Source organism: Alligator sinensis, unplaced genomic scaffold (assembly GCF_000455745.1).
Source record: "Alligator sinensis unplaced genomic scaffold, ASM45574v1 scaffold706_1, whole genome shotgun sequence".
Taxonomy (NCBI): Eukaryota; Metazoa; Chordata; order Crocodylia; family Alligatoridae; genus Alligator; species Alligator sinensis.
In genome coordinates this window covers 571654-589548 of record NW_005842683.1, presented here as the reverse complement: position 1 = coordinate 589548, position 17895 = coordinate 571654, and the positions used below count along the sequence as shown (strand labels likewise).

General features: G+C 48.8%; 1 protein-coding gene across 1 annotated transcript; it reads left to right on the top strand.

Annotated features, from left to right (window-relative positions):
• Positions 1 to 16953: 16953 nt before the first annotated feature.
• Positions 16954 to 17895, top strand: LOC102377049 (olfactory receptor 4S2-like). The gene has a single exon (XM_006033961.2). The coding sequence runs from the start codon at positions 16966 to 16968 to the stop codon at positions 17893 to 17895; it is 930 nt and encodes a 309-aa protein (XP_006034023.1). The 5' UTR covers positions 16954 to 16965.

The following is a 17895-nucleotide window of genomic DNA, read 5'->3' as shown; positions in this document are numbered from 1 at the left end:
GGGGAGGGGGGGGGGGGATGCTGGTCTCTCTTACCTGTGCAGAAAGAATTAAAAGAGAATATGTTTAACAGAAAAACTTTAACAGAAATAGGTAGGATTAATCATAGAATCATAAAATCATAGAAAATTAGGGTAGGAAGAGAACTCAGGAAGCCACCTAGTCCAATTCCGCAATCAATTCAGGACCATCCCTAACTATATCATTCCATCTATGGCTTTGTCGAGTAGGGCCTTGAAAAAACTCCCAGGATGGAGATTCCACCACCCTTCTAGGTAACCTGTTCCAGTGCTCTACCACCCTCCTGGTGAGAAAGATATTTACTAATATCCAGCCTAAAGTTCCCTTGCTTCAGCTTGAGACCATTGCTCCTTGTTCTGTCATCTGCACAGAAAAGTCTAGCTCCATCCTCTTTCGAACCACCCTTCAGGTAATGAAAGTATGCTATCAAATCCCCTCTCAGTCTTCTCTTCTGCAGGCGAAATAAACTCAGTTCCCTCAGCTTCTTCTCATGAGTCATGTGCCCCAGCCCCGAAAGCATTTTCATTGGACTCCACTGGACTCTTTCCAACTTATCCACATCCTTTCTATAGTTGGGGGGGGGGGAGGGGTGCAAAACTGGACACAGTACATGAGATGTGGCTTCACCCATGCAGAATAGAGGAGAATAACTACTTTCTTAAATCTTCTGGCAATGCTCCTAATAATACAACTCAGTATGCTATTAGTCTTCTTGGCAACAAGGGCACACTGTTGACTCATATCCATCTTATTGTCCACTGTAACCTTTAGGCCCTTTTCCACAGAGCTTCTGCCTAGCCAGTCAGTCCTCAGGCTATAGCAGTGCTTGAGATTCTTCCTTCCTAACTGCAGGACTTTGCACTTGTTCTTACTGAACCTCATGAGATCTCTTTTGGCCCAATCCTCCAATTTGTCTAGGTCACTCTGAATCCTAGTCCTACCCTCCAGTGTATCTACTACACGCCCCAGCTTGGTGTCATCCACAAACTTACTGAAACAGGTCCTGCTATAGCCACTGAGCTCAGTGGGTAGTAATCAATGGCTGAATGTCTAGCTGGAAGTCAGTGTCAAACAGACTGCCCCAGGGGTTGGTCCTGGGGCCAGTATTGTTTAGTATCTTAATTAACAATCTGGAATATGTGATGGATTGTTAATTAAGATACTAAACAATATCTACTAAACAATCTGGCCAGCTTCCTATCCACCTTACAGTCCATTCATCCAACTCATACATACTTCCTCAGCCTGCTTGCAAGAATTCTGTGGGACACTGTATAAAAGACTTGCTAAAGTCAAGGTGTATTATATCCCAACTCCATAATTGTGGAATGGGGGCTGGGAGATTGTCCGTGTCCCTAGGAGCTGCCTGCTGATTGGGGGGCCAGGGCTGGAATATCCCTGCTGCTGGGGCAGGGGGACATTTTCCCAGCCTGGGCCCTGCCACTGGAGCCCAACCCAGGAGCAGGCAGCTTCCTGGGGCATGGAGGAATCTCCCAGCTCCTGCTCTGATCACAGAGCAGAGACCAGGAGCTCCCTGCACACAGAGAGTTCCCCACATCGCCTGGAGCTGGCTAAGACATGCTGCAGACTGGAATATTCAGAGTGCAAGATTTTTTACCTCCCTGCCTGGCATCTGACACCTACAGGGAAGAAATTCTGACTGATCTACACATCAAAGAGCTACTCAGCACAGCTCACAAAGACACTCTCATGGACCCAGAGGGACAGCCTTCCATCTTCAGCTCCCTCTGTGCAAAAATGAAGTTCATTTCCTACCTATGGGGACTTTTTACCATCTTGTACCATCTATACTTTTCCCAGAGCCTGACAAAAGGACTTTAATCCTGAAAGCTTGCAGAAAAGGACTATTTTGTTGTGATTTTCCAGTTGGCCTAATAAAAGGCAGCATTTTGGAACCAAGAATTCTCGTTTTTTGTATGTTACCACTGGATGGTCTTGAACTGGTGGGAAAGAGAAGCCCATCTTATTAGCTCTTCCCTACCTAAGGTTTCTCCATTTTGGAATTTTCATGGCAGCATAAAAAGTAATGTGACAGAGCCTGTGGCTGCATAAGGTGACATCATTATGTGGTGGTATTGTGACATTACAAAAGCTTGATGAAGCACCCTCACCTATTAAATCAAAATATATGCACCATATCAATAACCTCTCTTTGCTTATTTCTCTTCCTACTCCCACCTGAAATTTGGACAGTTCTCAAAGCCATCAAAACACTGTGGCATCAGATGTTTGGAAAAGGATCTGGGCTACCTCATGGTTACACTCCCCATCACCACCTGGCTGGCTGCAAAGCGTGCAGTAACTGTCACTATGAAAAGGCATGAAGTTACTTCCTGCATCCCAGAGGAAGAGAAAAACATGGGAGGAACTAAGTCACAAATCATTCTAGAGGATGTTCCTGGTTCAGTCTATGCAAGAACCCTCTTGCCTAAACATTTAGCTCCATTGTATGACCCAAGTCCACACTCTTGAGTTCTGTCCTCTGCTGATTTCAATTGTCTTCCTACCAGGCCCCAGTGAATCAGTTGTCTCTATAACTCCAATAGTCTTTTGTTGTCAAGTAACTCTAACCAAAGTGGCTTATGGAAAATGATGCTGAGCAAAAAATGTGCTGCAGGTAATGTCTTTCTTACTCTCCCTGTCAACATTGCTTTTTAACTTTTCATTTCTAGGACACGTGAGAAAAGTATGATATTCTCACAGATAACATACTGCCCTTGAGACAAACTGGGGACCAGAGCTCTAGTGTCAGGCCCAGTACTTTGCTAAAATTGTAAATGTTATTGCATAGAGGTACCTGCATGAGCATTTGCAGTGGACTTCCTTCTGACTGCTAAACCTTGTACTAAAAAGCTAGGGTTCCCTACATGGAACTGCAATGCATACATATATTTTCAGTGGAGCAAGCACAAACAGGTACAATGGAGTCAAAATGTCTTCTTGTCTTCTTCCAGACCTAGTCCCTGAGAGACCCAAATGCCTAGAGACATTTAATATCACTCCATCTGTTAAGCACTATATGCAATAAATTGCAATAAGTTACAGAAAAAAAGAATGCAAAGGCCAGTTTCCATGAAATAGTGGCTTTTATCAGTAGATCACACGTAATGCATTTAGCTAAATAAAGTGGTAGGAATCTCCACGTTGACTGTTGGAACTATATGCCTCTTTGCTGTTCTTAAGTTCTTCCTTCCAAGCCCATTGCTTTTCTTTTTGTCCACGTTTGTTTACTGTCTAAACCTTAGATTGTGAGATCTTATATACAGGGACTGTCTTGGATTTTATTAACATAATGGGGTCCTGGTCCAAGGCTAGGAGCCTTAGGTACTACCCGAACATACTACAACAACTATTATGCAATAATAATTGACTGTGTAATACAGGGATCGCCAACGTGAGGGATGTGTGCCACAAGTCACATGGACAGCCCCTGTGCTCCACAGAAAAAAATCCTTGGTCCTGGATAGAATTTCTGATTCAAATGAAAAAGACACCTGGCAGCACCTAAACTGTCCTGTGCAGGCCCAGTGGGCCATCAAAGGAGCCATGCTGGTGTCATCCCCAACACCACACAACACCCCCAGGACTGGAACTAGTTCTAAGAGGAGACCCTGGACCTTGTGGCACTGTGGGGAGAGGATGAGATCCTCAGCCAGTTCACCCAGAGCAGCACTCCAATACCAACTTCAAATAGGGCCTGTCAGGCCACATGCGAGAGCGAGCACAACTAGTCAGTGTGCCAGTGCTGCATAAAGTTCAAGGCCTTGCAGGCACAGTGAGTCTCTATCACTGACCACAACCACTTGTTGGGGGCTGCCTGCATGTCCACGCCCTTTATGCAGAAGCTGGACCAGAACCTTGTGTCTGTGGACCCTGGCTGGAGAAGTGCTGTATACTCCAGCAGGGTCAGTCTGCCTGAACCTCTGCTTTCGCCTAGCAGGTACAATTAGGTGTCAGTGTGGGAGGGTACCCCAAGGTACCAGGAACCCAACGCACCATAGTCCCCGCCCCTGGCCTCATCAAGCAGCTCTAGCACCCCAGGTCAGTGCATGCCTTGCCAGCTCTGGGTGCACAGCTCAATGCAGGGGGCTAGCATGGCCATGGCACTGCCAGACTTCAGCAGCTCCAGCTCCTCCCCAGAGATAGCCCTTGCCTCAGCAGATGGATGCCATGCCCCTTCATCCCAGGACATGGCAGGGAGCTAAACTTCCTTGCTGCCAGTGAGGACACACTTGGGACACTGGGTATGCCTGCCACACCCACCCAGTAAGACCTGCAACGGTGGGGGAGGGTCCTCCCTGCCCCTGCCCATGCTCCTGCCCCTGCCCCTGCTCCCCTCCCCACCTGACCCAGCTGTGCCCCCCCTAGCCACTGAAGTTGCTCCTCAAAGAATACAGGGAGGCAGAAGACAATGCAAAACTTACCTAAGCAGCCTGTGCCCCCTCAGCTCGACAGGCATGGACCTCTCACCTGCAGAGGAATGTGTCAATGCCAGCAGTGATGTCATCCTCATCTGTGGGGAGCAGGGACATGTGGTGCAGCCACAGGTAGCCCTCCAGGTGGCAGAGGTTGCAAGGCATCATGGGCTTTCCTGACACACCATCAAAGCTCAGGGTCCTGCTCCAGATTCTCAGGTGTGCCGGGGCACCATAGTTAGCAGTAGCAGTAGGATTGGGCTTCCCTTGTCTGTGCTAAGAGCTCCTAGCAGCATGCTCAGGACACACTCAGCAGGGGAATGCTCAGGGCACAGGGCCAGCATGTGGGGGGCTGGCCCCAGGAACCCCATTTGTAGAAGCTTCCAGTGTGGTGGGCAGAGGTGTCACCAACTTTGCTTCCCAATTAACCATGAGCCACTTGCCCCTCAAGCCTGGGTGCCATGGGCTTACAAGAAATGGATGAGATGTGCTGGCCTGCAGAAGGAGAAGCGGGTAGAGGGAGTGGGTCTGGAGCCACCACAGCAAGTGCTGCTAGGAGCCAGGCCTGTCCCAGACTAGGAACAGGGTGGGGAAGGCAGGTGGCCTGCAGCCAGCAACCAGCAGCCCACCTGCCCAGCTGAACAAGCAGGGGTAGGTGCCTCAGTTGGTGGCTGCCTGTGCCAGGGCCTGCCCTGCCAACTTACCATGGTCCATGGGGATCCATTCATGCATGATCCCATATCTGAGGCTGGGCAGAGCACAGCCCCCTGGTACAGAGCATGTTATCTCAGAAATATTGGAAACTCTCACAAACTGCCTCTTTATCCTGGTTCTGCAGGTCCTGCAGCTGCATGTGGGGCACCAGCTAGCAACTCTGATGAACTCTCAGAGTCACCACCAGCCTCAGCCTGGGCCTTCCATGTATGCTGGCTCCAGTAGCCAAGGACCCAGGACTGGACCTTGCTGCTGAAATGGCTGCTCATGGTGGCCAAAGAGCTGCTGTCAGACTCATGGGCCTGGCACATGGAGGGCACTGCATTCACACCATGAATGACACATGCCCCCGGCAGTTGGGAGGACACAGTGGCAGCAGGAGCACGGCAGCAGGAGCAGCAGGAGCCTGACAGTGGTAAGCAGAGCAGTTCCTGCAGACACTGCTGGTACTGTCAGCCACAGGGGTGGGGGGGAGGGTGGCAAGGGTGGGCTACCACCCACAGCTGCCGCCAACAGCATTGTCGTCGGCAGGGTGGCGAGTGGAGCCCTTTTATAGGGATTGCACCACTGCATCCAGGGGGTGCACGTGCACTTATGTGCACCCCCTACACGTCGCCCCTGATACTGATAAGAGAGGTACCAGGTGGACCAGGAGTTCCAGGACAGGCTCCTGGCCCTTGAGGAAAGGCACTTGGAGGCCTAGTCATGGCAGGATGCCATGGTGGCCAGGGCAGTGGAGGCCACAGAGAAGGACTGCTGGGTGATGGATGCCATTGTAGCCCTGGAGGTAGCTTTTGTGCTGCCTGCTGCCCAGCAACAAGTCCCTAAGTGGCATTGGTCTGAGGTGCAACGGCATTTCCATCAGCCAGGTGTCCCTGCATTGGCTCCCAACTTGAGTCCCCTGCCAGCCAGCCTCCCCACCTAGTCCATGCCCCACTGCTTTCCCTGGTGCCATACATCCCTGGAACAGGAGCTGCCCTGTAGCAGGGCCAGCACCATGTGCAGGTTCTGCTGGCCTGGCCTGTTGGCTGCAGGAGGGGAAGCCAGATGACCACCAGGCAAGCCCCCAACACGATGGACTTGCTGTGGTGTGCACAGCTGTGGGGGGTATGGCTAGAGGCCAGGGTGCTGGGCACCTCTCCCCAGGCTCTCCCCCCAGGTGCCCCCACCCCACTGCCCCCCACCCTGGAAGGGCATACACAGCACACACTGCACATAGTCCTCACAGGGAAAAGGATGCTTTATTTTTGGTGGGTGGTGAAGGGACTCTGTGGGGAGGGGAGGAAGGGGGAGGGTCTCTGTGGTTCAGGAGGCAGGGGGGCAGGCTCTATTGTTGGGGAGAGAGGGGGGATGTGGTGTGTTTGTGGAAGGGAAGAAATTAATTATCTGAGAAGTGTCCACAATGAGTGTGGTGCTGGGGGTGTGTGGTGGGGCTGGTGTCCATGGGTGACCATCCAGATGGCTTAGAGTGGGTAGTGCAAGAGGAGGTCATCAGCCAATGCCACTCACACTCGGTGCCCTGGCCCCCACTGCCAGGTGAACAGTTCACCTGGGATCTCAGTGGTGGGGAAGACCCCTGTCACTGCTGCCACAGCTGGCACTGCCAGTGCCAGGCCTCCTCTTTCCACTGTGCCTCCTCTGCCCAGGCCTCATGGAAGAGCTCCCCTTGAGGCTTTCAGATGTTATGAAGCACACAGGCTCCAATGATGACCCAGAGGATGTTGTCCTTGGTGACCTCGAGCCATGCAGTGAGGGTGCACTAACTTCCCTTTAGGTAGCAGAAGGTACACTTCACCAGCACACAGGTTCAGCCCAGGCACTGGCTGAAATGTGCTTGCAGGAGTCCAACTGGTCAGTGTAGGGCCACTTGAGCCAGGGGAGAAGCAGATCAGTGGGATCCTTGATGAGAAGGGGCGGGACCACTACCATATGTACCTGAAGGTCAGGCAGCCCCGGCACATAGCACCTTCTCTGCCCCAAGGCTGGCAGGGCAGAGTTCCAGAACACTCCAGCATCTTGGGTGCTGCCTACCCAGCTGACACTCACTTTGGTGAAGGCACTGCAGTGGTCAATGACAGCCTGCAGCACAATAGAGAGGAAATCCCACTGGCTGTCATAGAGGCCGTCACTGTGGGATGGGTAGTTGATGGGGATGTGGGACCAGTCCAGAGACCCAGTGCACCGTACCAAGCCCAGGGTGCAGAACCCTGCCACCACCTCCAGGGGGTTATGCACATGCAGTGTGCCCCAGCATGTTTTGGAGGGTGCTGCAGACCTTCAGGATGCCATCCCTGGTGGTCACCTTGCCCATGCCAAAGAGGTGGCTGATGTAGTGCAGATTGGCTGGTGTAGCCTGCTTGAGGAGGGTGATGACCAGACAGACAGACAGGTGAATTGTCTGCAGGGAGGGTTTGTCACATGTTGGTGGTCTTCTGCTCCAGGTGCAGTTGGAGCTGCTCAAGGAGCTCTTGGAAAGTGGCCCATGTCATCCAGAGTGACTCCAGCCACTGTTCATCTTCTCAGGTGCTCTGGATGACATGCAGACACCAGTCTTGGCTGGCATCCCACAGGCCATGGGACTAGAACCCCAGGAGCACATGGACAGCAACAATGGTGGCATCCAGGTGCACATAATTAGTGTCCCTGCTGGGGTCTGGCAGCAATATGAGGTCTGGGCAGCAGCAGTGCAGTGCCAGGAGGTCAGGGATGGCATGGTGAGCCTTCCAAGGAGGTTGCACCATGCAGGTGGGCAGCCACACCCAAAACTAATCTATGGCAGGCAGCAGCCACTGTGGCAGTGCAGCAGGGCAAGCAGTGTGTCCAGCAGGAGCATGGGACACTGGACATCACTGCAGGAGCCTGGGGGTGGAACGAACATCACGTCATGCACACAGGCTCTGGTGACAGAGCTGCAGAGGGCCGTGCCAATACGCTGCAAGCTGGTCTGGGCCAGTAAGGCAGGTAGCCAGGGAGCACAATGTGGGGCTGGCTTTTAAAGATGGCCCCCACTACAGGCATCTGTGGCCAGAGCCTCTAGCTCCCATTTGCTGCTGAAGGGGACCAGTGCACGGATGGAAGGTGCGGGAGCAGACTACTACCAGGAGGAGCACATCTGTTCCCAAATGCCTGCATGCACAGATGCCAGCCTAGGGTGGGTTTAATCCAAAGTTAATTACTGCAGAGTAAACCCATCCAGCAGCATTTGCACATGTAGATGTACCCAGGGTGTGTCTACATGTGTTTTAATGAACCGTGCATGGAAGCGTCATATAAAAAAAAAAAACATTGTATTACACTGGTAAAATACAAACCACCATATACAAAAATTCCACAGACCTAGATAAATATCTATACAGAACCAGCAATTACCCTGAACACACCAAGAAAGCTGTGATATACAGCCAAGCCCTCCGATACAACCACATTTGCACTAAGAACACCTGAGATCATCAGTTCAAAAATCTCAAAAGGACTTTTACTCAACAAGGACACTCTTCCAGAGATATAGGTCACACCTTTGAAAGAGCCACCCAGATACCACATGAAGAATTGCTGCAGTAAAGACAGAAAATCCCTATGAATCACACACCATTAGTTATGACATACCATCCTTCCATGGAATCCATACAGAACATTGTCCAACAATTTCAACCTATTCTAAAAGAAGGACCAATTCTTAATGAGATCTTTCCAAAATCAATTCTTAATGAGATCTTTCCAGAATCCCCCCCCCTACCCTTTAAACAAGCACCAAACCTCACCAACCTCATCACCAGAAGCAAACTTCCTATGGCCCAAAGCACACCGAATGGATCCAGACTATTCCGGGACAAGAAATGTAAAACCTGTTAACACATCTCCACTACTCCCACAATTACTACAGCCCACAGACAAGCCATCACCATTCCTGGATTTTAAACCTGCACCTCCAGAAATGTAATATATCTCATCCAGTGCACTAAATGCCCTGATGGAAAATACATAGGAAAAACAACAACTGCATAAGAGAATGAATGCACACTGAAAATCTATCACACATAAAATTACCCAATTACCCATGGGTTGACACTTCCCAGAAGACAGAAGCAAATTGAGTGTGGGTGGAGAAGTTTAGACCAAGGATACTTCTGTCCTGCTCTTGCCTGCTACTGCATCCAAAGGAAGCTGCAGTCTACAGCTGCAGCCAGCCACAGCTGACCACACCTGGCCAGAGCCACCAGGCCACCAGCTCCTCATTTCCAAAGCCTACCTCACACTCTCTTCTCTGACCACAGGCTTCTCTGGTCCTGAGCAGTCTGCAGCCTGCTGGCACAGATATCCAGGATGAGAGCTTGGGCCCAGCATGCCATGGTTGCTCCTAGCCACCCCCACGCAGTGCTGGCTAGGGCAGTGTGTCCAAGAGGAACATGCTGACTACTTCTTCCTCCAACCCATGCAGTACGGTGCCTGGGTGGCCACCCACAAACCCCAGCACTCAGTGCAACCCCAAGAACACATGCACACTATGGGCAGCTTACAACCAACTCCAAACATTATTTCCCTCCACAACAAAACAAACCTCTGCTTCCTCCCCCACAACCCAACAACAGACCTCTCCTTCCCACCCTCCCCAACACAAGACTCCTTCTGACTCCAATGTGCACCACCAATAAAACACCCTCAACCCATTAAACTTTGTGTCAAACTATTGTGGGGAGACAGTGGGGAGGAGGTGCCTAGTGTGTGGAGCTTGGAGGGAGGTATCTGGCACCCTGGCCTCAAGGGACACCACATTCAGTCCAGACAATGTGGTGAGACCAGCGGGCTGAAGGCTGGCCCAGGGCCCAGGGTGGACACTGTCCAGAACACTCAGTCCACTCCCACTACTTGTTTTCCATGGGGTCAGGACCAGCAGGCCACTTAGGGAACTGACCCCACAATAGACACCTCCCACTCAGGGGCTTCATGGAAGCAGGGCAAGTGGCTGGCAATGAGTGAGGCAGGGCCCTGGTTACCAGGGGGGCAGGATCTGGAGGAGGGTCTGGGGGCCCAGGCCACTGCCAACATCATTGCATCTCCTCTCACACCCACTAGGGGTCCTGAGGCATGTCCATGGGCAGCTGCTGGGGCCATCTGGATGGCCAGCACCATGTCAAGGATGCACTGGTAGTCTTTGGTGGTCTTCACTGCCCATTGCACTCAACCTGGGCCTCCACCAGCCTCTTCAGGAGGCTGAGGAACACTCTGTGATTCTTATGGTCTGCTTGGTCTATCTCCTGGGACTTGTAGCGCCAAACCTGAATCTCTTTAAGGTGCTCAAGCTGGGTCTCAGAAATGGCTACCATCTGCTCAAGGAGATCCTTCCACTCCTGGCTCAGGTGCTGATGGAGCCAGAGCCAGAGCATAAGGAGCACACCACCAAAGAGTGGCAGCATCTTTGGGCCCCATCTCCACTACTGGCAGGTGGATCTCACCCATATCCAGCAGCTGGTTGTGCAGAGCAAGAACAGAGAGGCTCAGGAATTCATTGGAGCCCTGGGCCTGCAACCCCCAAAACATACACACACACAGCCTGGGCCCCACTGGCCCATGCCCTGTCCCACATGGCCAGTGCAGTAGGAGCAGCAGCTGGAGTGGGACGTGCTGCCACCCAGGCCCAGGGCATGAGCCGCAGCCACCCCCGGCCACAGGTCCAAATTGGAGCCGGCACTGGGGATGTGGAACCAGTGCTCACCAGACAAGTGCAGCACAGACTGAGCTCCAGAGTTGGCCCCTCAACCCACCATGGCTCAGTCCAGCTGCCTGGACAAAGCATAGGATTGCAGCCGGGGTGCAACCTGGCTGTTCTGGGGCAGCCCTACTGCCAGCAGGTCCTGACCACACACCATGCCTAACTCCGCTATCTGCCGCCAGTGGATCCAGCCACTCCCAGGCCTCCAGTGCAGTCACACACACCCTGCCTTGTACCAAAAAGCCATGGCCCAGCATATTGCACATATCCAAGCCAGCTTGACTGCTGGTTTCCTCTGTGGCAAGCCACGGGCCCCTGAGCCCAGGCCCAGCTGGAACATGCATTTATCCACTTATGCTATGATAGTATAAATTTTATCATCTTCCAGGTAACTATAATAATGGCTTCTTCAATCTTTGTTTTAACTTAGTGTAGCAGGCTTTCCTTTCAGAGCTTGGGTTGAGTCCCATGCTTGAGGTCCTGCTTTTTTGATTGGTGGAGCCCATCCACCAATCAGGAGGCAGAAAGGGAAATGAAGTCATGCCCCTTTCCTGAGAGGAGGGGGAGAGGAGCTTTCCTGGACCTAATTGAAGACTGCAAACTGTCAGGTCCAGAAGAGTTCAGGGGTGGAGCACTGGAGCATATAAAAGGAGCTGTGTGCCTAGCACAAGTGAGATACGTGGGGGATAGAGAAGAGAGAAGAGTGGGGCTTAGAAGAGCTGAGGAGAGCTGCTCAGCAGTAGCCGAGAAAGAGCCCCTGAAGACTTCTATCAGTGGGGAGCAGCTGATGGCTCCAGCGATTAGGCTTTCGGTGTGCAGCATGGTACATGGCGTCCACACCCTGGGAGCTGCGTGAGGTGGCTTAGGTCCACAACCCCCAGCACGAGGCTGGGAGCTCAGTGCAGGAGGTGCTGCACGGAGGGTGAGAGACCCTGGGAGCCACTCAAGGTGGCTTGGGACTGCAGCTCAGTGCAGACGACGCTGCCCAGAGGGTCTGGGAGCAAACCAAGCCCTGGTACTGCACAAGGCTGTCTGGGCCTCCAACCCCTAGCACAAGGCGAAGCGCCCACTGCATGCAGTGGTGCATGTGGCCCTATGCCAGGCTGGCAGCAGCAGTCAGGCGACAGGAAAGCCTGGTGGGGAACAGAGCTCGACCTGGAGAATGGGAGGCAACCCTCCAGGGCTGTGGAGTACTAATTTACCCTAGAGAGAGGGCTCTAACGGGGAAGGACCCCCCAGGGTTGCAAGGGGGCACCACGTGGGCTGCTCCTGGGTGACAGCGGGGGAGCTTAGGAGTCTTTGAGGCCTCGCCCTCCTTTTCTTCCCCCCCCTCTTTCCTGTAGTGGTACCTTGGGAGTGGGGCCCCTGTCCTGGAGGGCACCCAGGTAGTCTAAGGATTTCTGGTTAAACTTGTAGACTGTGCCTTATAGTTTATGTGAATAAGTTGAAGTAATAGTGTGTATATTAATATAGTTATAAGATTGCCCGATCAATATCCTTTGTTCTGGGTTGCTCTATGGTCCATCTGTATTTTTAAATAAGTGTGTGTGTGTGTGTGTGTGTGTGTGTGTGTGTGGTATAGGGTATACTGTTTTGTAAATTTGTACATATACATATAATTTATGTCCTTACCCTTTAATGGTTTTGTTGTAATAATAAATTTGTATATGGTTAAGTAATTGATTGACTGGGCCTAACTCTATAGGGGATGGAGGTGGCCGCTGGGCTGTTGTGTCCCTCCACAGCACACCACCCTGCCAATAATTCCCTCAGTTGGAGAAGGGAGTACCAACTCATGTACACCTGGGCTACACTAGCATGTCTGAATAGTTTGTTCTTCTTCTTTCCTCCCCAACCAGCCACATTCATGCACACACACACTTCAACAAATGAAAAATGATTTTTAAGCTGTTTGTTATAATCTGATTCTCTTAATCAATGCATCACACTGAAATTTAATTAAAGTATGAATCTGAAAAAACTATTTACATGGTTTTTTCCCCAATGCTTTCATAATCATTGTTGCTTAGTTTTCAGTTTTATAATTTATAACGTATGTCAATCTGGGTGCTTCTATATGTGACACTATGTTGCCGTAGCAACTCACTATGGCGACATAGCATCCACAGATGTCTAAACAGTGGCTATTTTGCTGCATCAGCACACTCCCCCATTATAATGCACTGATACAGCAAATTAATTGCTAAAAGTAGCTATGTGCCATACATATGGCACAGTATGAGCAGTTATTGTGCTATGCTTTAGTACTTCCAAAAGCTGTAGGGCAACATGTAGACACATCCTCCAGGTCATAAAAAATGGGCACACAAACTACAAAAACACATCTGCCAGGGAACAGGGAGTGAGGCTAGCTTTTCAAGATGACTGCTGGCTTCTGACAGGTGTGACCAAAGCCTCAATCTGTCCCCATTTGGCAGCAGAAGCCCATTGCAGGGCCACAGGAAGTGACAGTAGTATTCTCATGGGAATAGGAAATCTGTTTCCACATCTCTGCATGTGTAGACACCTGCATGGGAGCATTTACTTGAAAGTAGTTTACTCCCAAATAAATTGATCTCAGATTGAATGCATGTGTAGATGGAAGCCCTATTTTGTAGGAAGGTATCAGGAAATTAAATGAGATATAAACTGTGTATTGCTCAGGGTAAAAAGCATCAAACCTACAATGGAAATGTGAGAAGCTGAAGGGATTGACATCTAACTGAACATGTGAGGTTAAGAATATTAACCAATGTAGCACAGTATTAAAAGTTTGCCTGTATTCCATATCCAAAGCAGCCTATTTTAGTTGCTTATTCATCTAGGTTTTCCATACATCTGAGGTTTCCCTGACTCTTTTTGGGTCCTTTCATCTTCATCTGGGTGGGTTTTTTTAATATCAACAAATGTCTGGATTTTGTTCTGCTCAGCATCAAAGATTTTTTTTCCAGCACTTCCCGGCTTGCCCCAGCACAGAGCTGTTTGGGGCTGTTGGAGGGGTGGGGAATTGGAGGCAAGGGTATCATGTGGGTCTGTATGTGCACCCCGGCAGCTGCAGTCAGGTAAGTCTATGGGGAGGGGGTCTGGAGGGCCAGGGCTGGGGATTGTCGGGGAGGGGGGATGTGTGTATGTGCACTGTCTAGGTGCTAGGGCTGCAGCAGGCTGGGCAGGTGGGGGAGGTACCTGGTGGTCCAAAGGGAGAAGGGGGCAGGGGCAGTTCTTTGGGGGCAGAGCTATGTGGGCAGCAGGGCTGGGTGGAAAGGGGCCACAGGTCAGGAGTGAGAGACACCAGCAGGGCTGGGGTGGGGGCTGTGGCTTGGGAGTGAGGGGCAGTGGGGGAGCAGGGGCTGTGGGTTGGGAGCACAGGGCACAAGCAGTGTCAGGGAGCTGCAGGTCAAGAATGAGTGGTATCAGCAGGGACAGGGGAGCTGTGGGTTGGGACTGGGGGTGCCAGCATGGTCTGTGGGGCAGGGTACTGTGGGCCAGAAGTGAGAAGCAGCTCAGGGCTGGCAGGGAGGCTGTGTCTTGAGAGTGAGGGGCAGGGGCAGAGCACAGACATATCACTGCCCCACCCCACCTCCACTCCTCCTGCCCATTACCTCTCCTGTGACGTGTGCTCTTTTCTGAAACTGGAAATATGGTAACCCTGATTCACCAATTCTTTGCAACTGAGAAGCTTCAAAATGCTTCTGGGAACTCATTATCCAGGGAAATGACATGATACCTCTACATGAATGTTATAAGTTACTTATGTTGTAACTGCACAGGCAAAAGAGACAGGCGGCTTTTCCCAAAATCAAGGACAGAAACAGGTTCTTTGATAGTTTCTTTTAGAAGCAGGAAAGGTCTCTGAGACTTTCTGAGCAGGGAAAGATGCAGATGTGAAAGGATTCCTCAATTCTGATTTCACAACCCCACCTCTCCACTTTACTCATTTACTCCTCTCGCATTTTGACAGAGGGGAAAAGATATCTGAACTCAAGGCTTGTAAACATGGGTGGTTAGGTAAAATTAACAAACTGTAACATCTGCAGTGGAGTGAGAATTTGATCTTGAAGTGAACAACCTTTGTCATTCTGTGAGTGCTTACTGCTGATCTGACTGGAATGCTTCACTACCAAGGCACCTGGAAGCTGTGATGGTATAAAATGTATCATCTTCCAGGTAACTATAATAATGGCTTCTTCAATCTTTCTTTTAACCTAGCATGTCTGAATATTTTTTTTTCTTCTTCTCTCCCCAACCAGCCACATTCCTGTATGCATAGCTCAACAAATGGAAAATGATTTTTAAGGCCTTTGGTATAATCTGGTTCTCTCAGTCAATCAATCAATCACATGGGAATTAACTGAATTAAAGTATGACTCTGAAAAAACTATTTCCATACATTTCCCCCATCCTTTAATAGTCACTGTTGTTTATTTTTTAGTATTCTGACTTACAATATATGTCAAGCCAAGTCATAAAAATGGGCATATAAACTATATATAGTTAAAATATATATAATCTACACAGGTACGAGGATGGATAGGCAGACAGACAGGCATGTGTGTATATATATATATATATATATATATATATATATATCTCCTGACTATATATATATAAAGTCAGAAGATATAGATATATATAAACTTACCTGTCTGTCTGCCTATCCATCTGTACATCCTCATACTTGTAGGGTAAGCCATTTGTCAGATACCTTGCATTTTACTGGTTATTCCAAATAGCCATATAACCAATGTAACTATCCAAACAAATGGTAGTTTATCACTGCTTTCCCTTCCTAGAAGAGCACAAAAAAAAATAAAAAGTCATACTGGAGAAATGCAGAACTAATTCAGAGTTCATCTTTGCAATGTGGGCCACTTTAAATGAGGAATTTGTCAGACTGATGTAACCTAAACAGTTGTCCTCACACCCAGGCACAGATTAAAGCTGTGGCTAGAGCGAAGCTGAGCAGCTAGACACCTCTCCCACTTCTCCTAGGGTCAGCAGTCAGGGGCAGGTCCCTCAGCTATGGACGAAGGGCCATAGTGCAATAGTGCAGATGTGGCACCATAGGATGATGCTAGGGTCAGTATACAAACAGATCTGCAGAGCCTCATACATCAAATGACACCCCCCTCCCCTGCTGATGAAAATGTTCTTTTCACTTCCCCAGCTGGAACAATTTCTACACCTTCCATATACCTGAATGCATAAAAGAGGTCAAGGGATATTCCTGCTCTCCTTCTATGCCTCACCAAAAACTTCTATATTGCCCTACTGGTATCACAGGACTTTCAATATGCACTCATTTTTGTTGAAAAGCAGAGCTATAGCAATAATGGAAATTCTAGAAAGTTAAATAAATAGAATCGTGTTTTTTCTACTAAAAAAGAAGTTGTAATTACCATTATTGTTGTTGTTTAATGTCATAAATATTACTTGGCGAATCTAAGCACGTTCTCCCTAAATTCAGCTTTAAACTTATTCTTAACGCTTCTATAAAATAAGTGATAAATTGTTTCATGTCCAAATATATAAGTAAAAAGACAAAATGTTTGATTGTTTTAACAAAGTCCAAATGCACAATTAATTTTATTAATTTTATTTATTTATGTATTTATGTATGCATTTGCTTATTTCAGCAAACACTTTACCAGAATTTACACCAATTCATTAAATGTTTTGGTGTTCTTGAATCTGTTGCAGTGATGTAGCAATAACTTTACTCCATTCTTTCTGGTGGCTGTGGACATGACATTTTCATACATAAAATTAAATAGGATTCATCATCAGACGCCCTTAAGAATTTTTAATTGAAATTGTACTAATAAAATATAAGAAATGCAGTGAATTCTGAAAGTACCATTCCAATTCATTGAGTCTATATTTTTCCTTCATTTAAAAACATAAAGTTAAACTTACCATTGTTATAGAATCTAAAGCAAGCTAATCAATACAAAAATCCTCCTTTTGTAATAATGATCTCAGTATTTTCCTCATCATTGCTGAATAGCTGCTTACTGTTCATTTCTGTATTTTATGTCTTGGCAGGTGAATTAGCATCTTGCTGAATACTGATTATATGCACTGACCACATGGAACCTGCCCATAATGTGTCTGAATTTGTTTTACTGGGACTTACTCAGAATCAGGAGTCAGAACAAATCTGTTTTGTGCTGTTTTCATTGTTCTATGCAGTTACTGTAGTAGGAAACCTCCTCATCATTATCACTATCAAGAGCAGCAAAAGTCTGATTTCCCCCATGTATTTCTTTCTAAGCTACCTTTCTTTTGTGGACATCTGCTACTCTACTGTAATAGCTCCCAAATTGATTGGAGACTTCCTAGTTGAGAGGAAAACCATCTCATTCGCTGCTTGTATGACACAACTATTCTTCGGTCATTTCCTTGGTGGTACTGAGATGTTCCTCCTCACAGTGATGGCTTACGATCGGTACATTGCTATCTGCAAGCCGCTTCATTACATGACAATCATGACTGGGCGTGTGTGTGGCTGGATGGTGTTGGGTTCCTGGACAGGCGGGTTTCTGCATTCCATTGTACAGACTCTCCTGACCACTCAGCTCCCATTCTGTGGGCCTAATGAGATTGATCACTATCTCTGTGATGTGCAGCCTTTGCTGAAACTGGCTTGTACTGACACCTACGTTATTGGCCTCATGGTTGTTGCTAATACGGGGATGCTTTCCTTGACCTGTTTTGTTGTGTTAGTTACATCATATTTTGTCATCTTAGTCTCTTTGAGAAGGCGTACTACTGAAGGGCGCCTCAAAGCTCTCTCCACTTGTGCCTCGCACATCACTGTAGTGGTTTTATATTTTGGGCCATGTATCTTCATGTACTTACGACCATCAATAACCTTTCCAGAGGATAAGACTGTCTGTGTGTTCTACACTGTCTTCACCCCTATGCTGAATCCACTAATTTATACACTGAGAAATGAAGAGGTGAAAAATGCCATGAGAAAAATGTGGATCCAAAAAGTTGACTTAGACGATAAATGA